The sequence below is a fragment of the Trachypithecus francoisi genome, unplaced genomic scaffold (genome assembly GCF_009764315.1).
Source record: "Trachypithecus francoisi isolate TF-2019V2 unplaced genomic scaffold, Tfra_2.0 Lachesis_group1, whole genome shotgun sequence".
NCBI classification, from domain to species: Eukaryota; Metazoa; Chordata; class Mammalia; order Primates; family Cercopithecidae; genus Trachypithecus; species Trachypithecus francoisi.
Window position 1 is genome coordinate 83,403,177 of NW_022681454.1, and position 26,338 is coordinate 83,429,514.

Consider the following 26,338-nt stretch of genomic DNA (forward strand, 5'->3'; position numbering starts at 1 on the left):
ACTCTGTTTTCACATATAGATTTTATTTCCATATATTTAGAAGCCTCAGTGGTTCAAGTCAGTGAGTCACACTTTTATGACAAGAATATTAACAGTGCAGAAACATTAGATCAGACTTTTAGACAAATTCTAAGCTGTATCTTGACTCCAGATACCACCAACATTATTGAATGTTATCCTAACTTGAATTGTTTCTGGTAGTGACAGGGTTTTCTAGTAGCAATTTAAATAGATTTATGTAGTAGTATGTAATCTATGGATTATTGGGAGTCATTTTAATGTAAGCATTTTAACAATGAAGATTGCATTATGCTTAGAACATATAGGGACAATAAAAGTCACAACCCTCTTGAGCTTTTTAGAACCCCTGATGCTTTGAAATGTGTGTTAAAGCATTATTCATGACTATTTCTTTCCTAAAACGATGGCAGCTCTGTTTCCTATCTTGTGATGAGTATTTTTAAGATCACCACACAGAAAAGAGCAAGATTGTATTTAGAGCACATGTCGGGTTTATATGGTACAGTTTTGGCAAAAATAAAACAAAGAACAAAAACTTTGTGAGTAGATTCTTTGATAGAAATAGTTCACAATTAATAAGTACTTAGAAAACTGAAAACTTGAATCACCTCCAATAGAGTTGCAGTGTTTTTATTTAACAATGGCAAGGAGATACAACATATTAAAAAAGTTTTTGTGGATTGCTTATAAAGGTAAAATGCTAGATTTATTGGTCTATGATCCTAGAAAATGGATTTTGTTATTTTAAGCCTTTTTTCATGAGGGTAAATGTTCCTCCTTTTTCCACTTATAACACCTCAAGCAAATCATTCTGTTTTCCTCACTGAACTGAAATGACATGTTTATACTCTGATTTTTCTTTCATTTCTTTTTTTATTTTTTAAATTATACTTTAAGTTCTAGGGTACATGTGCACAACGTGCAGGTTTGTTACATATGTATACATGTGTCATGTTGGTGTGCTTTACACATTAACTCATCATTTACATTAGGTATATCTCCTAATGCTATCCCTCCCTGCTACCCCCTCCCCACAATAGGACTCGGCGTGTGATGTTCTCCTTCCTGTGTCCAAGTGATCTCATTGTTCAATTCCCACCTATGCGTGAGAACATGCGGTATTTGGTTTTCTGTTCTTGTGATAGTTTGCTGAGAATGATGGTTTCCAGCTGCATCCATGTCCCTACAAAGGACTCAAACTCATCCTTTTTTATGGCTGCATAGTATTCCATGGTGTGTATGCGCCACATTTTCTTAATCCAGTCTGTCACTGATAGATACCTTTGGGTTGGTTCCAAGTCTTTGCTATTGTGAATAGTGCCACAATAAACATACGTGTGCATGTGTCTTTATAGCAGCATGACTTATAATCCTTTGGGTATATACCCAGTAATGGGATGGCTGGATCAAATGGTATTTCTAGTTCTAGATCCTTGAGGAAGTGCCACACTGTTTTCCTCAATGATTGAGCTAGTTTACAGTCCCACCAACAGTGTAAAAGTGTTCTTATTTCTCCACATCCTCTCCAGCACCTGTTGTTTCCTGATTTTTTAATGATTGCCATTCTAACTGGTGTGAGATGGTATCTCATTGTGGTTTTGACTTGCATTTCTCTGATGGCGAGTGATGATGAGCATTTTTTCATGTGTCTGTCGGCTGTATGAACATCTTCTTTTGAGAAATGTCTGTTCATATCCTTTGCCCACTTTTTGATGGTTTTTTTTTTTCTTGTAAATTTGATTGAGTTCTTTATAGGTTCTGGATATTAGCCCTTTGTCAGACGAGTAGATTGCAAAAATCTTCTCCCATTCTGTAGGTTCCCTGTTTACTCTGATGGTAGTTTCTTTTGCTGTGCAGAAGCTCTTTAGTTTAATTAGATCCCATTTGTCAATTTTGGCTTTTGTTGCCGTTGCTTTTGGTGTTTTAGACATGAAGTCCGTGCCCATGCCTATGTCCTGAATGGTATTACCTAGGTTTTCTTCTAGGGTTTTTATGGTATTAGGTCTAACATTTAAGTCGCTAATGCATCTTGAATTAATTTTCATATAAGGAGTAAGGAAAGGATCCAGTTTCAGCTTTCTACTTATGGCTAGCCAATTTTCCCAGCACCATTTATTAAATAGGGACTCCTTTCCCCATTTCTTGTTTTTGTCAGGTTTGTCAAAGATCAGATGGCTGTAGATGTGTGGTATTATTTCTGAGGGCTCTGTTCTGTTCCATTGTTCTATATCTCTGTTTTGGTACCAGTACCATGCTGTTTTGGTTACTGTAGCCTTGTAGTATAGTTTGAAGTCAGGTAGTGTGATCCCTTCAGCTTTGTTCTTTTGGCTTAGGATTTTCTTGGCAATGTAGGGTCTTTTTTGGTTCCATAGGAACTTTAAAGCAGATTTTTCCAATTCTGTGAAGAAAGTCATTGGTAGCTTGATGGGGATGGCATTGAATCTATAAATTACCTTGGGCAGTATGGCCATTTTCACAATATTGGTTCTTCCTATCCATGAGCATGGAATGTTCTTCCATTTGTTTGTGTCCTCTTTTATTTCACTGAGCAGTGGTTTGTAGTTCTCCTTGAAGAGGTCCTTGACATCCCTTGTAAGTTGGATTCCTAGGTATTTTATTCTCTTTGAAGCAGTTGTGAATGGGAGTTCATTCATGATTTGGCTCTCTTTGTTACTGGTGTATAAGAATGCTTGTGATTTTTGCACATTGGTTTTGTATCCTGAGACTGGTGAAGTTGCTTATCAGCCTAAGGAGATTTTGGGCTGAGACAATGGGGTTTTCTAAATAGACAATCATGTCACCTGCAAACAGGGACAATTTTATTTCTTTTCCTAACTAACTTTATTTCTTTATTCCTTTATTTCTTTCTCTTGCCTGATTGCCCTAGCCAGAACTTTCAACGCTATGTTGAATAGGAGTGGTGAGAGAGGGCATCCCTGGCTTGTGCCAGTTTTCAAAGGGAATGCTTTCAGTTTTTGCCCATTCAGTATTATATTGGCTATGGGTTTGTCATAAATAGCTCTTATTATTTTGAGATACGTCCCATCAATACTGAATTTATTGAGAGTTTTTAGTATGAAGGGTTGTTGAATTTTGTCAAAGGCCTTTTCTGCATCTATTGAGATAATCACGTGGTTTTTGTCTTTGGTTCTGTTTATGTGCTGGATTACATTTATTGATTTGCATATGTTGAACCAGCCATGTATCCCAGGGATGAAGCTCACTTGATCATGGTGGATAAGCTTTTGGATGTGCTACTGGATCCGGCTTACCAGTATTTTGTTGAGGATTTTTGCATCAATGTTCATCAAGAATACTGGTTTAAAATTCTCTTTTTTTGTTGTATCTCTGTCAGGCTTTGGTATCAGAATGATGTTGGCATCGTAAAATGAGTTAGGGAGGATTCCCTCTTTTTCTATTGATTGGAATCCTTTCAGAAGGAATGGTACCAAGTCCTCCTTGTACCTCTAGTAGAATTCGGCTGTGAATCCGTCTGGTTCTGGACTTCTTTTGGTTGGTAGGCTATTAATTATTGCCTCAATTTCAAAGCCTGCTATTGATCTATTCAGGGATTCAACTTCTTCCTGGTTTAGTCTTGGGAGAGTATAATTGCCCAGGAAATTATCCATTTCTTCTAGGTTTTCTAGTTGATTTGTGTAGAGGTGTTTATAGTATTCTCTGATGGTAGTTTGTATTTCTGTGGGGTCGGTGGTGATATCCCCTTTATCATTTTTTATTGCATCTATTTGATTCTTCTCTCTTTTCTTCTTTATTAGTCTTGCTAGCGGTCTATCAATTTTGTTGATCTTTTCAAAAAAACCAGATTCTGGATTCATTGATTTTTTGGAGGGTTTTCTTTGTGTCTCTATCTCCTTCAGTTCTGCTCTGATCTTAGTTATTTCTTGCCTTCTGCTAGCTTTTGAATGTGTTTGCTCTTGCTTCTCTAGTTCTTTTAATTGTGATGTTAGAGTGTCAATTTTAGATCTTTCCTGCTTTCTCTTGTGGGCATTTAGTGCTATCAATTTCCCTCTACACACTGCTTTAAGTGTATCCCAGAGATTCTGGTATGTTGTATCTTTGTTCTCATTGGTTTCAAAGAACATCTTTATTTCTGCCTTCATTTCATTATGTACCCAGTAGTCGTTCAGTAGCAGTTTGTTCAGTTTCCATGTAGTTGAGCAGTTTTGATTGAGTTTCTTAGTCCTGAGTTCTAGTTTGATTGCATTGTGGTCTGAGACACAGTTTGTTGTAATTTCTGTTCTTTTACATTTGCTGAGGAGTGCTTTACTTCCAACTATGTGGTCAATTTTGGAATAAATGTGATGTGGTGCTGAGAAGAATGTATATTGTGTTGATTTGGGGTGGAGAGTTCTGTAGATGTCTATTAGGTCCACTTGGTGCAGAGTTGAGTTCAATTCCTGGATACCCTTGTTAACTTTCTGTCTTGTTGTTCTGTCTAATGTTGACAGTGGGGTGTTAAAGTCTCCCATTTTTACTGTATGGGAGTCTAAGTGTCTTTGTAAGTCTTTAAGGACTTGCTTTGTGAATCTGGGTGCTCCTGTATTGGGTGCATATATATTTAGGATAGTTAGCTCTTCCTGATGAATTGATCCCTTTACCATTATGTAATGGCCTTCTTTGTGTCTTTTGATCTTTGATGGTTTAACGTTTGTTTTATCAGAGACTAGGATTGCAAACCCTGCTTTTTTTTTGTTTTCCATTTGCTTGGTAGATCTTCCTCCATCCCTTTGTTTTGAGTCTATGTGTGTCTCTGCATGTGAGATGGGTCTCCTGAATACAGCAAACTGATGGGTCTTGACTCTTTATCCAATTTGCCAGTCTGTGTCTTTTAATTGGAACATTTAGTCCATTTACATTTAAGGTTAATATTGTTATGTGTGAATTTGATCCTGCCATTATGATATTAGCTGGTTATTTTGCTCGTTAGTTGATGCAGTTTCTTCCTAGCATCGGTAGACTTTACATTTTGACATGTTTTTGCAATGGCTGGTACCTGTTGTTGCTTTCCATGTTTAGGGCTTCCTTCAGGATCTCTTGTAGGGCAGGCCTGGTGGTGACAAAATCTCTAAGCATTTGCTGATCTGTAAAGGATTTTATTTCTCCTTCACTGATGAAACTTAGTTTGGCTGGATATGAAATTCTGGGTTTAAAATTCTTTTCTTTAGGAATGTTGAATATTGGCCCCCACTCTCTTCTGGCTTGTAGAGTTTCTGCCGAGAGATCTGCTGTTAGTCTGATGGGCTTCCCTTTGTGTGTAACCCGACCTTTCTCTCTGGCTGCCCTTAACATTTTTTCGTTCATTTCAACTTTGGTGAATCTGACAATTATGTGTCTTAGAGTTGCTCTTCTCGGGGACTATCTTTGTGGCATTCTCTGTATTTCCTGAATTTGAATGTTGGCCTGCGTTACTAGGTTGGGGAAGTTCTCCTGGATGATATCCTGCAGAGTGTTTTCCAACTTGGTTCAATTTTCCCTGTCACTTTCAGGCATACCAATCAGACGTAGATTTGGTCTTTTCACATAATCCCATATTTCTTGGAGACTTTGTTCATTTCCTTTTACTCTTTTTTCTCTACATTTCTCTTCTCACTTTATTTCATTCATTTGATCTTCAATCGCTGATACTCTTTCTTCCAGTTAATCGAGTCGATTACTGAAGCTTGTGCATTTGTCACGTAGTTGTTGTGTTATGGTTTTCATCTCTATCAGTTCTTTTAAGGTCTTCTCTGCCTTGATTATTCTTGTTATCCATTCATGTATTCTTTTTACAAAGTTTTTAGTTTCTTTGCGCTGGGTACATAGTTCCTCCTTTAGGTCTGAGACGTTTCATCAACTGAAGCCTTCTTCTCTCAACTTGTCAAAGTCATTCTCCGTCCAGCTTTGTTCCATTGCTGGCGATGAGCTGCGTTCCTTTGGAGGGGTAGATGCACTCTGATTTTTTGAATTTCCAGCTTTTCTGCCCTGCTTTTTCCCCATCTTTGTGGCTTTATCTGCTTTTAGTCTTTCATGATGGTGACGTACTGATGGGGTTTTGCTGTGGGTGTCCTTTCTGTTTGTTAGTTTTCCTTCTAGCAGTCAGGACCCTCAGCCGTAGATCTGTTGGAGTTTGCTTGAGGTCCACTCCAGACGCTGTTTGCCTGGGTATCAGCAGTGGAGGCTGCAGAAGATAGAATATTGCTGAACAGCACATGTTGCTATCTGATTCTTGCTCTGGAAGCTTCGTCTCAGGGGTGTACCCTGCTGTGTGAGGTATGAGGTGTTGGTCTGCACCTAGTAGGGGATGTCTCCCAGTTAGGCTACTCAGGGGTCAGAGACCCACTTGAGCAGGCAGTCTGTCCGTTGTCAGATCTCAACCTCTGTGCTGGGAGATCCACTGCTCTCTTCAAAGCTGTCAGACAGGGGCATTTACCTCTGCTGAGGTTTCTGCTGCTTTTTGTTTAGCTATGCCCTGTCCCCAGAGGAGCAGTCTGCAGAGGCAGGCCGTCCTCCTTGAGCTGTGGTGGGCTCCACCCAATTTGAGCTTCCCAGAGGCTTTGTTTACCTACTTAAGCCTCAGCAATGGTGGGCACCCCTGCCCCAGCCTTGCTGCTGCCTTGCAGTTAGATCTCAGACTGCTGTGCTAGCAATGAGGGAGGCTCCATGGGCGTGGGACTCTGGGCCAGATGTGGGATATAATCTCCTGGTGTGCCATTTGCTAAGACCCTTGGTAAAACGCAGTATTAGGGTGGGAGTTACCTGATTTTCCAGGTGTTGTGTGTCTCAATTTCCTTTGGCTAGGAAAAGGAATTCCCTTCCCCCTTGCACTTCCCAGGTGAGGCGATGCCTTGCTCTGCTTCAGCTTTCACTGGTCGGGCTGCACCCGTGGACCAGCGCCAACTGTCTGACACCACCCAGTGAGATGAACCCAGTACCTCAGTTGAAAATGCAGAAATCACCCGTCTTCTGTGTTGCTTACACTGGGAACTGGAGGCTGGAGCTGTTCCTATTCGGCCATCTTGGTCGCACCCCCCTGAAGATTATTTTTATCTTTCAACCTTTTCTGAAGTAACTTTGTACTACAACAAGAGTCAGTTTGTCTGCCAGTTTACCCCCAGTACAGTTATATCATATTTCGTTAAAAGCCCCGATGAAGAGATTAAGATACAATTTTCTTAAAAGAATTTATATTTTAGTCTGATTATCAAATTAAACATACAAATTTAAAAATACACATATATGCAGATATACACTGATTCACTACATCAGGGGCTCACCTACTTTTTCTATAAAGGACCAGATAGTAAAGATTTCAGGCTTTGAGTACCATATGATCTCTGTTGCAAATACTCAATGTTGTTGTAGTAGCAGGAGAGCAGTATAGACAGAATATAAACAAATGAATATGGCTGTATCCAACAAAGCTGTACGTACAAAAATATTAGGTGCGCTGAGTTTGGTCCATGGACTAGTTTTCTGATACCTGTTCTATATATTTAAGATGTAAAATTTATCACAAAAGATAATCCAACCAATTAAAAAATAATTCTTGGCTGGGCACAGTGGTTCAAGCCTGTAATCTTAGCACTTTGGGAGGCTGAGACGGGCAGATCATGAGGTCAGGAGATCAAGACCATCCTGGCTAACATGGTGAAACTTGTCTCTACTAAAAATACAAAAAAATTAGCCAGGTGTGGTGGTGGATGCCTGTAGTCCCAGCTACTTGGGAGGCTGAGGCAGGAGAATGGTGTGAACCCGGGAGGTGGAGCTTATAGTGAACCAAGATGCCCACTGCACTCCAGCCTGGGCAACAGAACAAGACTCCATCTCAAAAAAAAAAAAAAAAAAAAAAAAAAAGAAAAGAAAAGAAAAGAAAAGAAAAGAAAATAATTCTCACTTGGTTTCTTCTGGGCTGAACTCCTGCTTTAGAGTAACCTGGTTGTTGGCAGCTATTCCTACCTTCAAGAATTATCTGGACAAACCCACCTAAAACCCCTAGTCAGGAATGTAGCTCCTGTCAACCCCTCAGACAGAAGATTCAAATAATCTCTGCTGGATGAAAGGGAAATCTGGCTGTGACATCTGTCACCCCATTGATCACCAGGGTTGAATTGTCTGATCTGCCTGGCTAGGCAGCTGTCCCCTTCCCCCCTCACCACTCCAAGTGCATCTTCCCTGAAGCTGTGTGCTCTGTCAAAGAGGATGACCATCCCTGACAGATGAGGACCCATCTTTGGTCAGGGGTATTCAAGTAGGTGCACTCCCCCACTAGAACCTCCACACAAGCTCTCAAATATTCTCTGCCGTTTGCAGCTGTGGATGTGCCCTCAAGAATGCACCATGTGTTGACAAAATCAAATGCTGCCTGAAGGTAAAAAAGGGTAAAGACTTATGTACTTGAAATGTCAACTATGATCTCGTTGACCTTTGCAAACCTGATAAAATGGACTCAAAACTTTGTATACCCTGTGTAAATCCAAAGCCCTCCCCAGAACCTCTGGGTGCATGGCTCTCATGATCAGCTCTGGTTCCAGGCTCTGCAATCTTGAATTAGTTCAGCTTTGGGGTCATTTTTCACGTTGTCTTTTCTCATCATGCGAAGATAATACAGCCTCTTTCTTACTCTGGCTATAGTGTGGAGAACAGGTTAGGGAGTGCATGGATAAATATAGGTAAACCAGATAGGAGGAAGTGTTTGCAGTATTTCAGGTGAGACATGTTTATTTTTACTATAATGTAGCATCTATGAGACTACAGAGTTTCGTTTTGCATATTAATATATCCCAAGTGCCCAAACAATACCTGACACATGATAGTTGTGCAATTACCTTTTTTGAAATTGCAAACCCTGGAAGAATACCAGATATGGGGATTAAAATTGTTTATTTGGTTCCAGACTTGTTGAGTTTGAGTTACTTTTACAACCTCCAGTGAGGAGATGTCAAGTGGTCAGTTGCATATAATGGTCTGGAGATCAGAGGAAAGATCTATGATTGTTATTTAAAGATACAAGTCACCTATGGAGGGCTACTAATTGGAGATAAATGTGTGGATGACATTGCCTGGGGAGCGAGTGAATGTGAGAATTGAGCCTTCAAAAATAGAAGGAATGACCAGAGAGGCAGGAGAAAGAGAAGCCAAAGGAAGAAAGTGCTTGATGGCTATCTGAAATTTTGACCTCTCAAATGATACCAAGATGGCATACAATTGTGGTAAAATGGTACATTGTGCCAGTGTAAGTTATGCTTTTAAAATAAATGTAGTTCTTAAGATACAAGAAACGAGTTTCACTAACAAGATTAGTAAAATATAAGAACATTTGGAAGGCTAAGGTGGGTGGATTGCTTAAGCCCAGAAGTTTGAGATCAGCCAGAGGAACATGGCGAAATCCTGTCTCTACAAAAAAATTAGCTGGATGTGATGGATGGTGCACACTTGTTGTCCCAGTCACTCAGGAGACTGAGGCAGGAGAATCTCTTGAGCCCAGGAGGCAGAGGTTGCAGTGAGCCGAGATTGTGCCACTGCACTCCAGCCTGAGTGACAGAGTGAGACCCTGTCTCAAAACAAAACAAAACACCAAAAAAAAACCAAACAAACAAAAAACCAAAACCAAAACCAAAAATAAAAACAACAACAACAAAAAACACATAAGAATGACATGCTTTACAAATATGTGCAGGTCCAATCAGATGCGTCGTTCCCTACCCTTGCCGTGGAATGCTGTGCCTGTGCTCAGCTTGATTTCAAGGCTGAGGAAGGTGCTTGTGGAAGAGGGATGCCATTTGGAGGAAGGATTGTTTAGAGTCCATGGAAACAAAGCTTAAAGATGATTCTGGTTGTTTATTTCACCTGGCATTTACTCAACAGTGAAGTCTGAGAGTTGCCTTGTATTCAGAGGAACCTCGAAGGGCCTGTGCATAATGGAGCATTTGCAACAGTCCTAAGTGGCCATGAGTGCAAGAGGAAAGTTATGCAAGTTATTCAAGAAGAAAGTGCTGAAGTATTGAATTTCTCCTGCATATTTCTTCCTCCTCTCCCTTTGAAAAAAGCAATCAATTATCTGGCCGGGCATGGTGGCTCACGCCTGTAATCCCAGGACTTTGGGAGGCTGAGGCGGGCGGATCACGAGGTTAGGAGTTCGAGACCAGTCTGGTTAACATAGTGAAACCCTGTCTCTACTAAAAATACACAAAAAATTAGCCAGATGTGGTGGTGTGCACCTGTAATCCCAGCTACTCAGGAGGCTGAGGCAGGAGAATTGCATGAACCTGGGAGGCGGAGGTTGCAGTGAGCCAAGATTGTGCCATTGCACTCCAGTCTGGGTGACAGAATGAGACTCCATCTCAAAAATCAAACAAACAAAAAAATCAATTATCTTGTCACTGAAGAAAATGTTTAGTCTAATCATGAGTATCGTTTTTGGAGGTCCAGTACTTGATATATACTTAGATGAGATATTAAAATGGGCCTCTAGCATTTTCTCCGCTGACTCTTTACTTATAAATGCTAAATGAGATGTATCTGGCTCCAGCAGTCCAGATGGCAATGAGCCATTGTGAATTCGTCACTCAAGGTTATCCCTATAATGCTTTTGTGATCACCTTAGCGAGGAAGCTTCTTCATTGTTGTGGAAGTTAAATACATTTCATAATTTCTTAACTCTCTGTATACACTTTGCAACATTTTTTTTTAACTCGTAACAGACTTTTTCAGGGGTACTTTTCTCAGAATTATGGCTGATTCAGGGTTGTTCTCTGTACAACATCTTATGTGATCTTCCAGAAAATTATATTTCTATCTTTTGAATTCTTATGTCACTTTAGCTGTAAGAGTCATGGTGCTTATCATTTGCTATCTTGCAATATAGTTATGTTATTCATGTACATATCATCTCTCCTACAAGACTGTGAGCTTTTGAGAGACAGTGGTTTGAAGTCATTGTCATATCCTTCATTATTATTATAATTAGTAGGTGTTCAGTAACTAAGTAAAATAAACAAGTATCAACTTGTTTCTGCCATTAACTTTGTTGACCTGTAGTCCCACACTTCTGTTTATTGATTGATTTTTTTTTTGTAGACAAGTGTTGTATATAAGCCTGAAAGGGCACTGCCTATCCAATAATGGTGTTGTAATCAATGTGCTATTGCAGATCTCATATTATATTGCACCAGTGCTATGTCTTCTGGAAGATCAATTGTAAATTAACTGTAAATGATAACACGTTGGCTGGTAGCTTAATCCAGGTATAGAGGAAATGGATCAGTAAGACATTAACCTAGGAAATGAAGCTCTTCTCAAGTTAACAACATTAGTTATTTCAAATAATGTCTCTCATGGAGAATTCTTAAAATTACAGAAGCTGTCATCATATTATGTAGTGAACACTGCTTGCAATATGGGTTAGTGAACCTGTATTCCCAGAGAGAGGGAGTAAAGCAGAAATGGGAATCACATAAGCCTTGCAATTCAGAAGAAGCCATCAAAATTGTCTTTGCATCCATGGGAAATAATCAAATACTGGTCAGGAAGTCCTGAGAATATTACAGGACCATTCTGTTAGAACAATTTCTTGATTATTATAAGGCTCTTTCTCAAAGGTCATTCATTTAAAAAAAAAAAGTTTGGTATTTATTACAGAGGAAGAACCAACAAAACCTGTTGATGTATGGCATAGGGGGATAATGAAATGGGGAGTCTTTGGACTCCACTCTCCATATTGGAATGGAGGAATTTCTGTAAATACAAATATGAAAGGAGAAGAACTAGTTTGAAGATAGAGAGAGAGAGAAGGCTCATCTTAGTTTTGGACTTGTTAAGAAGAGAGGCTACTACCCACCAGGCATTAGAAGTATGTAGTGTAACTCTGAAAGGAGTTTAGAATGCAAGAGAGATTCAGGAGATAGTTACACAGAGGTTACAGTTCAAGTTCTGAAACTGTCAGAGGAGAAAATGCAGAGTTAGAAGTCCAGAGAGAGTCATGAGAAATGCCTTCATTAAGGAGACCCAGAGAGTTTCTTGTAGTGATTCAAAGCCGTTTTAGTACCATCTCAGATGTTTTTTTGAAGTCACTGCTTGAAGCTACCCATTTGTAATAAATGAATTTCCAGATATCATTTCTGGCAAGAGATTGAACTAAGCAAAATTTGAAGCATTTGAAGACAAGAACTTTATCTGAACCATCATTTTTGCACTTTGACATCCTCTCACAAGGGATGAGGCAGCATGGACAGCCGAGGATGTCCTCAAAGTTGTTAGCATTTAATTGGCAATCAGGGCAGGCTCCTCCTTATATTTCAACTTATCACTAAATGCATGGTCAGTAACAGCAAGCCTGGCTGAATTATTAATGACCAAATACTTATTTTATCCAGATTCATTCACATTTTGTTTAATGAGACAAAAAAGAATGAAGTCTGGATAATATTCTGTCTACACCTACTTACCAATTTTGTATCACTGTATTAGGCAGTCTTCACTTCTGTCGTAGCTTTGGTCCAGGGTGAGGTTTTGCCATGTTAATTCATAGCCCTTTGGAATTATACCAAATTGACAAATATGTTTTAAAAAAGCAAAATGGGATATTGTTAAAAGCCCATATACTTCTGAAAAATGTTTCAGAAATAGATAGTTTGCTCTTCCCTGAATGTAGATGTACAGTTATCTGTTCATTTATTGGCATGATTTGGTGACTAAGCTCATTTCATACCCTAAAGCACAAACAGTAAAATCTTTTTGGAATGCTGCTGTTCTAAATGGATAGCTGTAACCTAAAATTTCATACCTTGTATTGTAAAACTAAAACCATGTTACGCTTTCCTCTTTTACTTTAGGTCTTGAGAGCCGATGACAATAACATGGGCAATGGCTGCTCTCAGAAGCTGGTGACTGCTAACCTCCTCCGGTTCCTATTGCTGGTCCTGATTCCATGTATCTGTGCTTTCGTTCTCTTGCTGGTGATCCTGCTTTCCTATGTTGGTGGGTGAGGCCATTCTTAAAGAAAAATGAAGTTAAAGTGAAAATTAGCATGATTTAGAAGAGTGATTTCTACTTAGTACTTATTTAACCTAAAGTGTCAGTCAATGAGAGGATTATCTGTTCACAACGTTCTGCAAATCTGCAGTTTCAGCTACGGTAACCACTCTACTGGTTATTATTATTATTAATATTAATGAATGAGTTTATGAATGTAAAACATTTAAGGAATGATTATTAGGTTGCAGGCACTTTGAAAGTTCCTGAGAACTCCAGGATGGTTAAATTAGTCCTTTCTTAGGAGCTCACAGTTGAGAGGAAGTGATGATTATCACACAAGGCAACACGTGTTTAAGATAGAAGTGTATACAAGGTCCTGTGGGCACATTCAAAGAAAGCATCATGGAGAGTTAATGTTTTAACTTTGAAATTAAGTTAATAGAAATTTGGGTTAGAAGACAGTAGTTCTGGAGTCACATTTGGCAGAGAAAATAACTAGTACAAAACTATAACCCCTTGAAAGATGAACATAGATTTAGAAAACTGGGCGAAATTTGGCAGTGGTGGGAAATGCAGCTAGACTGATAAAGTCCGAATGAAACAGGATCTTACATTTTCATACTAAATACTAAAGGATTTGGGGTTTAGCATTTAGATCACTGGTTTTCAAACTCTATTCCATGGTAACAAGGTTCTAAGGAGGAGACTTAAGGATTGCACAAATGTTTGCTTTGACTTTCATTAAAAAAAACCCAGATCTTAAATACACACTCAAACTAAATATTGCATACCACATTTTTAACCAAGTAAAACCCAGAAACCAAGTAATATGTGCTGACAGGTTAACTCATTAATATTTACATCTTGCTATCTTTTTCTAAATGAATGATACTTTAAGTTTGAAAGGTGAACTTTTTGGAAAAAGCAATAAACTATTATCACTGGTAGCTACCTAATGATATGAATCAGGATTTTAAAAAATATGTGCAATCAAATAAAATAGAGAAATAAATATCAAGACGATGCTGATCTAATTGCATTGCCATTGATTTTGAATTTTTAAATTTTGCCAAACCTCCTTATTATTTTCTTTTTCTTTTTCTTTTTTTTTTTTGAGACAGAGTCTCGCTCTGTCTCCCAGGCTGGACTGCAGTGGCCGGATCTCAGCTCACTGCAAGCTCTGCCTCCCGGGTTTATGCCATTCTCCTGCCTCAGCCTCCCGAGTAGCTGGGACTACAGGCGCCCGCCACCTCGCCCGGCTAGTTTTTTGTATTTTTTAGTAGAGACGGGGTTTCACCGTGTTAGCCAGGATGATCTCGATCTCCTGAGCTCGTGATCCGCCCGTCTCGGCCTCCCAAAGTGCTGGGATTACAGTCTTGAGCCACCGCGCCTGGCCCTCCTTATTATTTTCTTACTGGTTTATAGAACTTACACACTTAGATCTTACAAAGTAAGTTAATCACAGTAAAATACAGCTCATATCTATTTATAGATATTAGGCTTTTATATGATACTTGTTTGAAAATAACATTGATCTGCTATAAAAATGATTACAAAACACTGCTATGGGTGGTGGATTACCACTGGAGGATCTTTCCAAGAAAGGAGAACTCTGATTATTTTGCATTTGCAAAAGGCAGTAGAACTGGATATACTACAGAGTACTGAAGGCAGAAAGAAATGAAGGCAGGGAGACCAGTTCGGGACTCTGACTCTGGTCTAAGTAAAAGGTGATAAGGGTTTGAAATAAGGTGTTGGATGCATTAAAATCAATATAAATCAAAACTGGATTTTGGTATGAGGGAGAGAGGAGTCAAGGCTGACTCCTGGATTTCTGGTTTGGGTAACCAGGTTTTTAAAAAAACTGTTTGTGGGTACATAGTGGGTGTGTATATTTATGAGGTATGTTACATAATTTCCTATAGGCATGTAATAAGCAATAACCACATCATGACAAATGGGCTCTCCATCCCCTCAAGCATTTATATTTTAATGTGACAATAATCCAATTATAATCTAGTTTATAATCCAATTATACTCTATTATTTTTTACAATCCAATTATACTCTATTATTATTATTTTTTTGACATGGAGTCTTGCTCTGTTGTCCAGGCTGGAGTGCAGTGGCACAATCTCGGCTCACTGCAAGCTCTGCCTCCTGGGTTCACGCCATTCTCCTGCCTCAGCCTCCTGAGTAGCTGGGACTACAGGCGCCCGCCACCACTCCTGGCTATTTTTTTGTATTTTTAGTGGAGACAGGGTTTCACTGTGTTAGCCAGGATGGTCTCAATCTCCTGACCTCGTGATCTGCCCATCTCAGCCTCCCAAAAATCTATTATATTTTTATAATCCAATTATACTCTATTGTTTTTAAATGTACAATTAAACTTCTATTTACTATAGTCAACCTGTTGTGCAATCAAATGATATCTTATTAATTCTTTCTAACTATATATATATTTTTTACCCATTAACAACCCCCACTAGTCTCCCCACCCCCTACCATCCTTCACAGCCTCAGCCTCTGATAACCATCCATCTATTCTCTGTCTCCTTGGGTTCAACTGTTTTGATTTTTAGCCCCTAAAATAAGTGAGAACATATGAAGTTTGTCTTTCTATGTCTGACTTATTTCACTTAACATAATAACCTCCAGTTCCATTCATTTTGTGGCAAAATGACAGTATCTCATCCTTTTTATGGCTGCATAGTACTCCATTGTGTATATGCACCATATTTTCTTTAGCCAATCATCTGTTGATGGATGTTTAGGTTGCTTCCAAATATTGACCAGTGTGATCAGTGCTGCAAAAAACATGGGAATGCAGATGTCTCTTTGATGCACAGATTTCCTTTCTTTTGGGCATATACCCAGCAGTGGAATTGCTGGATTCTATGATAGCTCAATTTTAGTTTCTTTGAGGAAACTCCAAACTGTTCTTTATAGGGATTGTACTAATTTACATTCCCATCAACAGTGTAGGAGGGTTCCGTTTTCTCCGTATCCTCACCAGCATTTGTTATTATTGCCTGTCTTTTGGATATAAACCATTTTAACTGGGGTGAAGCGATATCTCGTTGTACTTTTGATTTGCATTTCTCTGATGGTCAGTAATATTGAGCCCCTTTTCATATGCCTGTTTGCCGTTTGTATGCCTTATTTTGAGAAATGTCTGTTCAAATCTTTTGCCCATTTTTAAGTTGGATTATTCAACTTTTTAAAATAAAGTCGTTTGAGCTCCTTGTAAATTTTGATTATGAATCTCTCATCAGGTGGGTAGTTTGAAAATATTTTCTCCCATTATGTGTGTTGTCTCTTCACTTTGTTGATTGTTTCCATTGCTGTGCAGCAGCTTTTTAACTTGATGTGATCCCAGCTATTCATTTTTGCTTTGGTTGCCTGTGCTTGTGTGGTATGACTCAAGAAATTTTTGCTCAGACCAATGTCCTGAAGAGTTTCCCCAATGTTTTCTTTTAGCACTTTCATAGTTTGAAGTCTTATATTTAAGTCTTTAATCCATTTTGATTTGATTTTTGAATATAGTGAGAGATAGGGGTCTAGTTTTATTCTTCTGCATGTGGATATCCAGTTTTTTAAGCACCATTTATTAAAGAGACTATCCTTTCCTCTCTGTGTGTTCTTGGCTTCTTTATAGAAAATGAGGTCTCTATAGGTGTGTGAATTTGTTTCTGGGTTCTCTATTCTGTTCCATCAGTCTGTGTGTCTGTTTGTATGCCAGTATCATGCTATTTTGGTGACTATAGCTCTGTAGTATTATTTGAAGCCAGGAAATGTGATTCCCCCAGTTTCATTCTTTTTGCATAGGATAGCTTTGGCTATACTGGGTCTTTTGTGGTTCCATATAAATTTCAGAAGTGTTTTTTCTGTTTCTATGAAGAATGTCTTTGGGATTTGGATAGAGATTGCATGGAATCTGCAGATTGCTTTGAGTACTATGGAAATGTTAACAATATTGATTCTTCCAATCCATGAACATCAAATATCTTTCCATGTTTTTGGTGTCCTCTTCAATTTTTTTCATCAGTTTTTAGTTTTCATTATAAAGATCTTTTACTACTTTGGTTAAATTAATTTGAAATCTGGGCCCATTTGTGTCCATTCTTTTTGGGAAGGTGTTTTGGGTCTTCTAAGGGACTTGGGCCTGAGACCCTACAATGCTGCAATTCCTGAAGACTTATAGAGAAAGGTACTGCCTTGGGGGTGCTGGATAAAGTCTGAAAGAATTCTCTGAATTGCCAGGCTGAGACTCTCATTCTCTTCCCTTACCTTCTCCCAAACAAACAGAGTCTCTCTCTCTCTCCCTGTGCTGAGCCTTCTGGAACTAGGGGCAGGAACACAAGCATACCCCTGGCCGCTACCACTGGGACTGTGCTGGTTCAGACTTGAAGCCAGCACAGCACTGAGTCTCACCCAAGGCCTGCTATAACCACTACTTGGCTACCATCTAAGTTCACTCAAAGCCTTAGAGTCTACAATCAGCAGGTGGCAAAGCCAGCCAGGTTTGTGTCCCTCCCTTCAGGGCAGTGAGCTTCCCCAGGCCCCAGGTGGGTCCAGAGATGCTGTCTTGGAACCATGGATTGAAGTGAAAAACCTTAGAACTTCAGCTGGTGTTCTATTCTACTGCATCTAAGCTGGTACTCAAACCATGAGACAAAGCCCTTCCCACTCTTCCCTCCCATTTCCATTGGCCAAGGAGCCTCTCCCTGTGGCCACCACCACCACCAACCCATGGGGGCTTTTGCCAGGCCACCACTGATGTTTCACTTAAAGGCCCTTCAGTCGGTTTATGATGCATGCTTCCAGGCCTGGGACTCACTCTTCAGGACAGTGGACTCCTCTCTGGCCCAGGGCAGGTTCAGAAATGCTAACTAACCAAGAGCCTAAGCCTGGACTCAGGGACCCCAAGAGCCTGGTTGGTGCCCTACCCCACCGAGGCCAACCAGGCATCTAAGGTACCAGATAGAGTCCCCTTTACTTTTCCCCCTGCTTTTCTCAAATAGAAAGAATCTTTCACCATAGCCACCACAGCTAGGAATGTGCAAGGTCACATCTGAAGCCAGCACATCTCAGAGCCCAAGGCTCACCGCATACAACCTGGGTATTGCTGTTGGATATTCAGGGCCGTGGGGCTCTTTGGTCAGCAAGTGCTGAATCCTACCAGGTCTCTGCTGTGACGGACCAGCACTGAGTTCAATGTAAAGTCCCCCAGTTGCTGTGCTCTCCCTTTACCAAGCACACCGATTTCTCCGTGCCACACACCCACTGCTGGAGGATGAAGCAGAGGTGGCACAAGCACTCCCTTAGCCACCCCAGCTTGTGTCTCTGAAGGTCACGTGTCTCCCAGTCTATCGGCTCTGAACCCAGCTCAGCACTAGGGCTTGCCTAGGAATTACAGTCCTTGTGGCCTAGGCTGTCGCTCAAGTTCACTTAAAGTCCCAGAGCACTCCAGCCTGCAATGGTGAGGCTTGCTGGAACTCAAGCTCACCACTGTGATGGGCAATTACCCTTTGGCCAGGGCCTATCCAAGTGTTGCCTCTGCTTTCTGCTGTGACAGGGCAGTACTGAGTTCAATGCAAAGCCTCATAATCACTGCACTCTGCCTCTCCCAAGTGCCCACATTCTCCAAGCTGCATGGCTACTGCTGGGGGATGGGAGAGGATGGTGTCGGCATTCAAGACTGTCTTGCTCTCTTTAATGTCTTCTTCAGTGATATGAAGTTAAAAGCAGGTACTGTGATTGCTCACCTGATTTTTGGTTCTTGTGTTAGTGACTTTTGTGTGTAGTTAATTGTTAAAATTTGGTGTTCCTTTGGGGTGAGGGGTGAGGGACAAGTGCTATAGACTTCTATCAGGCCTCTTGCTCTGCCCTGTGTCTAACCAGGTTAGTTTTGATGCTACCCGTTAACATAGGAAGTAAAGGTGCAGGAACCTGATACAGGCAGATGAAAGAAAGACTGGAAGGTTGATTTGTATATTAGAGATTCTTATGGGACAACCAAGTACAATGGAATCATAGTTGAATTCAACAGTGAAAGCAGGTCAAGAAATGGAGAAAAATGAGAAATCCAACATGTTGCTTTCCTAAGGAATTTCAAGAGAAATCGTGACCAAATATGATGTTTGGCTTCTGTGACAGAGCAGCACTGACTTTAAAATTTAACTTCCAAGTCATTGGCGTAGGACTGAAGCTAGGGGATCCAGCGGGGAGATTGAGAAGGGAGGTCTGCCATGCATGCGGCAGTCTCAGTGGCAGTTGAAGCAGCGTGAGTCGATGAACTCTGAAGAGAAAATGCATCAATTGGAAGCGGAGGGCAATGCTCTGGAGGACGCTAGTGTTTAAGGGACAAACAGGAGGGAAAAAGAGATACAGGAAGACTAGAGAAGGAAAGGAACCCAGAAATGCTGGCTTTCACAGATGCCAGAGGTCAGAGGGTGACCAAGTAAGAGGAAGACAGAACGAGTGCCCCAGCCCAGGAAGACTGAGGGTTTTCTGTGGGAGTTTTAGTCACTTCTTGCTCTGTGGTGTCACCTGTGGTCTGCTCTCAGGCTAAGACAGTAAACCGTCCTGAAACTCATCTCTGCCACTCTCTTCTTCTAAGAGTCAGCACCCTACAGACCCGGCCTGCTTCTCCTGCCTCTCCAGTGCCCTTCAGTAGTTGTCTTTTTGTGTTTTGTCCAGAGTTTATAGTTATTATCTCTGGACAGATCTGTCTGGTAAGAGCTTCCTCAGCTATACCACTGTCATTTTAAAAAGTCTGTTTGTCATGACACTATGTTCATTGGCTCACACGCTTTGAGGAACACTTCCTTTCATTCTCAGGATCTAATGCTAATATAAAATGTAAGTACATTTAAATACATCTGTGCTTAGAGGCCTCTGAGCAGAGGGGAATGGAGGAATGCTTTGCTTTAAATGGGTTATTCTTTTTAATTTTATTAATTATTAGTTAATTAATAATAATTTATTCTTATTAATATAATATACCATTTGATCCAACCATTTAAAGTCTACAATTCAGTAGTTTTTAGTATATTCATAGATAAATGTAACCATCACTGCAGTCTGTTTTAGGACATTTTTGTCATCTCAAGACAAAACTCTGTACCCTTTAGCTACTACCCAATCTCTCCCCTCTCCTCACCCCTAGCCCCAAGCAGCCACTAATCTGTTTTCTTTCACTATAGATGTCCCTATTCTAGACATTTTGTATTACCATATGTGGTATTTTGTGACTGGTTTCTTTCCGTTAGCATACGTTTTTAAGGTTTACTCACATTGTAGCACATATTAATACTTTATTCCTTTTAATGGCTAAACAATATTTCATTGTATGGATATACCATAGTTTATTTATCCATTTGTCAATTGATAGACATTTGGGTTATTCCCACCTTTTGGCTATTATCAATAATCCTTCTATGAATATTTATGTGTATGTTTTTGTGGGGACATACATTTTCATTTCTCCTGGGTATATACCAAGAGCGGAATTTTGTATCACTTATGTAACTGCTCCTAAATGCTATTTTGTTTATATGTAGGCAAACTTTAGGAAGTGGGGGTTTTCCCATGCATCTTCAAAATCATTCTTTTAGGACTTCAAGACGCAGAAAACAAATAACCTCATTATAAAGTGGGCAAAATACATGAACAGATGCTTCTCAAAATAAGCATACAAGTGTCCAACAAACATGAAAAAATGCTCAGCATCACTAATAATCAGAGAAATACAAATCAAAACCACAGTGAGATACCATCCTCACACCAGTCAGAATGGCTACTATGAAAAAGTCAAAAAACAACAGATGCTGTTGAGAAAAGGGAACATTTATATGCTGTTGGTGGAAATGTAAATTACTTCAGTCACTGTGGAAAAAACTTTAGAGATTTCTCAAATAACTTAAAATAGAACTACCATTTGACCCAGCAGTCTCATAACTGGGGATATATCCAAAAGAAAATAAATAATTCCACCAAAAAGACATACACTCATGGCAGCACTATTCACAATAACAAAGACATGGATTCTGAGAATTGTGGTGGTTCCAAGGTGGATAAAGAAAATGTTGGGGCTGGGCGCGGTGGCTCACTCCTGTAATCCCAGCACTTTGGGAGGCTGAGGCAGGTGGATCATGAGGTCAGGAGATCAAGACCATCCTGGCTAACATGGTGAAACCCCATCTCTACTGAAAAAAAAAATACAAAAAATTAACCGTACATGGTGGCAGGCGCCTGTAGTCCCAGCTACTCGGTAGGCTGGGGCAGGAGAATGGTGTGAACCTGGGAGGCGGAGCTGGCAGTGAGCTGAGATCGTGTCACTGCACTCCAACCTGGGTGACAGAGCGAGACTCTGTCTCAAAAAAAAAAAAGAGAGAAAGAAAACATGGGATAGGTGTGTGTGTATATATGTGTATATATGCATATGTATATATTACTTAATATATTATAAATTCACAATATTATATATTATAATTATATTATATATTATTACATCATAACATATTATAAATATACATCCTGCAACATTTAAAGTAAAATTATTTTGATATGTTGAGAAACATTTAAAAGAAACAAAATTAGCTATGATGTAATACTGTTCGTTCCTTTAACAAATATGTATTGAGTGTCTGCTATATGCAACACAGTGTGCTATAGGTATTGGGCACAGCAGTGAATAAAGTCTACCCTCAGGGACTCCACAGTGAGAGAGGAAGGCATTAAACAAATGATCACTTTATTAATTAATTACAACAGAGGTTCCTGCTATGTGGGAAGAGACAAGGTGCTAAGAGAACTTATGACAGGAACAGAACCTGGGCTGAGACGAGGGAGGATTCCCTAGGGAGTAAGTAGTACTTTGAACATGAAATCCACAATGAGGATGTTGATATAAGAGAGTGACAGGATCTGGTTGTAGCATTTATTTATTTATTTATTTGTTTATTTATTCATTCATTAAACCATTTTAATGAGGTATAACTGACATAAAAAAAGCTGCACATATTTAATGTATCACAACCTGATGAGTTTGGAAACAAGTATATACCTGTGAAACCATCACCACAATTTCTGCAATAAACATATCCATCACCTCCAAAACTTTCCTCACATCTTTATTATTTTTTTCCATGATTAGAACATTTTGCATAAGATCTACCCTCTTAACAAATGTTTAAGTACACAAAGAAGTATTAACCATAGTCACTATGCTGTATAGTCATCTCTAGAACTTATTTATCTTGCATTACTGAAACTTTATACCCTTGGATATCACCTCATTTCCTCTTCCCCTCTGGCAATCGCGATTCTACTTTCTGCTTCTATGAGTCTATTTTAGATTTCTCATATAAGTGTGAACATGTAGTATTTGTCGTTAGCATAATGTCCCCCAGGTTCATCCATGTTGCCACAGATGATAAGATTGTCTTCTTGTTTAAAGCCAAATGATATACCATTGTGTGTATGCCACATTTTTAAAATTTATTCATCTGTCAGTGGACATTTAGGCTGCTTCCATGTCTTGGCTATTGTGAATAATGCTGCACAGAATATGGGAGTGCAGATAGGAGATCCTGATTTCAATTCTTTGGATGTATACCCAGAAGAAGGATTGCTGGATCATACAATAGTTCTATTTTTAATTTTTTTGAAGGACCTTCCATTCTGTTTTCCATAGTGGCTGCATCAATTTACATTCCTACTAATTTGTTATCTTTTGTTTTTGATAATAGCCATCATAACAACCATGATGTGACATCTCTTTATCATTTTGATTTGCATTTTGCTAATGACTAGTGATGTTAAGCACCATCTCATATACTTACTGGCTATGAGTATGTGTCTTCTTTGGAGAAATGTCTATTCAGATCCTTTGCCTGTTAAAAAAATCAGGCTACCTTTTCTTTTTTGCTATTGATTTGTGAGTTCCTTATTTTTATATATTTTGAATATTAACTCTTGATCAAATATGTGGTTTACAAATAATTTCTCTCAGCTTGTACGTCTACTCAACCTCTGTTTTGCTGTGCAGAAGTTTTCAGTGTGATGTAACACGGCTTGTCTTTTTTTTTTTTTTCTTTGTTGCCAGTGCTTTTGATGTCATGTCTAAGAAATCCTTGTTAATAGGATTAACAAGAATAAGTACTTAGGAATAAACCTAACCAAGGAAGGGAAATACTTTTACACTGAAAACCATAAAATACTGATAAAAGAAATTAAATCAGACAGAAATAAATGAAAAGACATTTAATGTTCACTGACTGAAGGAATTAATATTGTTAAAATGTCCATACTACCCAGAGTGATCTATAGATTCAATGCATTCCCTAGCTAAATCCCAGTGGCATTTTTCAGATGAAACAATCCTAAAATTCATCTGGAGCCACGAAAGATCCCAAATACCCAAAGCGATTTTGAGCAGAAAGGACAAAGACAGAGGCGTCAAATGTGCTGATTTCTAACTATATTACAAGGCTACAGTAATCAAAGCAGCATAGCACTAGAATAGAAACAGATATATAGACCAATGGAACAGAATATAGAGCCCAGAAATAAATCCACATATATATGATCATCGGATCTTCAACAAAGGTGTGAAGAGTATACGAGGGGGAAAGAATAGTCTCTTCGACAAATGGTGTTAGGAAAATTGCATATCCACATCCAAAAGGATGAAATTGGACCCTTATCTTATACCATCATACCAAAATCAAGTCAAAATGGATTAACGACTAAAACATAAAACTGGAAACCATAAAACTCCTAGAAGAAAACATCGGGGGGGAAAAAAGCCACTTTCAAGATCTTGGAAATGATTATCTTGATTGGGACTTCCAAAAGGTGTCATTGGCAGCTGTATGGAGAAAGGGTTTTAGCTTTAGAAGATGTCATTGGCAGCTGTATGGAAAAAGGGTTACAGCTGAGTATGTGGCAGGGAGTCCTATAAATGTATGGGGTATAGTCTGAATTAGTTTTTTCAAACTATTCTTCATCTCAATTTATTCACCCAAGTTTTATTCCAAAGACTCTCATTAGAATGCTTCTTTCTTTCTCAGCCTGTTGAAGACTTGGTTTTAAATATTCATCTGCTCATTTCATTCATCCATATATATCTAAAATAAATTTATTTTAGCCATAAGCTTATGAAAAATAGCTTAAAATTACATTTCTAGTTTTCTTAATATGATGGAAAAATGTATGTATGGCTTCTGAATTTTTTAATGAAATGAGGAAAAAAGAAAAATTATAGTGGTATGTAGAGTATAGGAAGTTTAATAAACTGTTTATTTTTCTTGAATTCAATAAAAATATTTCTCTTTAGAAATGACCTTTCTCCTCAAAAATGCTAGATGAGCTGGAGATCATTGAACTTAAATACAGTTTTCTCTTAGCAAATTTCTCAGCAGTTTGTGGCTTTTACAAGAATTTGGAGGTAAAAGAATCTTAACTTCCTAACTTATAATGTATTCTCAGTATCACTTAAAAATAGAAAATCTCCCAAATTCTTATTTCTTCACACCCAAAATTTAAGATTATCTATGATCTTTCATGACCTGACTCCACGTTACTTAAGACTTCAAATTCTTTGAATAAATCTGGCTTTCTGTTGTAAATTCACCAACAGAGGATCCTCAAGCATGAGAATTTTTTTTCTTTAACTACTGAGGCCCAAGGTTGTATATTATGTCTAAAGCTTTTTGAAATGGTAGTCTAAAGCCTTGCTCTCAAGTGTGGACCATGGAATAGCGGCATCAGCATCACTTGGAAATTTGTGTAAAATGCAGAATCCAGAATCTCAGTCCCCACTCCAAACCTGCTGAATTTGCATTCTAACAAGAACCACCCCAGATGATTCCTATACCTCTATCAGTCCCATTCTGATCCTCTCTTTCACTTCTTTTCATACTCCTATATCTATACTTAGCAAGCCCACTGGTGTCTTTTTATCGAATGTGCTTCATTGGAAACCAACGTGTATTTGAGCAAGACTTTGAAATGAAGAACCCGTGTTTCTCTCTGTGTCTGTGTACATCAGTTCATGGTAAGAATGTTCACTGTTAGTTGGTGCCAGCAATGCTTTCTTCTCCCCAGATGTGCTATGCACATATGATCTTCCTCAGTGTTGACTACTACATTCATCTCATTATGCTCTTCAACTATGCCTTCCTATTGTCACCTCTGATTGTCCTTCAGTCTCTCTGGCTGCTGTTTCTCAGTTTCCTTATGCTAACCTTTCTCTAGCTGTCCATTAAATGGCAGGTGTCTGTCCTCAGCTCTCTTCTCACTTTACACTGATACCCCTCTTGGCAATGTCAGCCATTTCCATTAGTTCATTCATCATTCATACGTTCAACAAATATGTATGGAGCCCTACACTGGTGCTAGGTGTTCTGCTTGGGGATTGATGTATAGATGCATGGGACAGACAGTTCCACTTGAGTGCATATGTGCTACGATATAACCAGTGCGTGCTCTGGGAACACAAAGGAGGGACAGCATTGTTGGGGAGTCTGGTGAGGCATCTGGAGGAAATCATCAGATTCCTTCAAATTGGGGCTTTTTTTCCTCCCCATTGAATGTTTCACAGGCCCTTTATATTCAATAAAGTGTAACAACGACAACAACAACAAGCTCCTACAAATCTATTTTTCATACTCTATTATCTATTGTTGTAGTCAAGATTAGCTAGACTCTGTCATGTAACGACAACAAATCCCCCAATACTGGTGATTTACAAACCACAGTTAATTTATTACAATCCTACATGTCCTTTGCAAGATGGTAGGGGCCTGTGCTCATCGAGGTCTTTCAGGGACCAAATTGATGAACTAGCCACCATCTTGAACCTTTGTGGTGATTGTGCCAGAGCTCTGAAGGCTCTTACATCAGCAATTAAATGCTTCTGCCTAGAAGCAACACTTTTTAGTTTTGCTTATAGCCTTGAACTTGAGGCAAAGGCTCACTCAAGAGGCCAGAGAATGCAGTGCTCAGCTTGTGCCCCGGTAGAAGGAGAGAGAATTGGAAATATTTGATGAACAGCACTAACGATATCACACCAACTCAGCTGGGGATACGTTTGTTTACTACATCATTCAAACCAGAGACCTCAAAGGGACCTTTCTCTCATGTTCATATGATTTTGCATCTTTGGAGCTTTCTCCCAATGTTCCCTTTGTCCTTAGGGTTTTGGCATTGGCTAAGGCTTTACTCTTTTCTCACTTGGAGTATTACAATAACCTTATAACTAACCTCTAAACTTTTAAACGTCACCCTGCTGCCAAACTGATCATTCTAATATGTTTCACCGTATTTAAGATATTTCT

The 26,338-nt window shown here is 39.2% G+C and overlaps 1 protein-coding gene across 2 annotated transcripts in view; it reads left to right on the plus strand.

Annotated features, from left to right (window-relative positions):
• The window catches only part of CORIN (corin, serine peptidase), a 259,724-nt gene that overhangs the window by 36,006 nt on the left and 197,380 nt on the right, over window positions 1-26,338 (plus strand). For both annotated transcript variants that reach the window (XM_033214755.1, XM_033214756.1), the window contains exon 2: window positions 12,852-12,996. In XM_033214755.1, coding sequence (XP_033070646.1) covers window positions 12,852-12,996 — 145 coding nt within the window. The remainder of the gene's footprint in view (window positions 1-12,851; window positions 12,997-26,338) is intronic.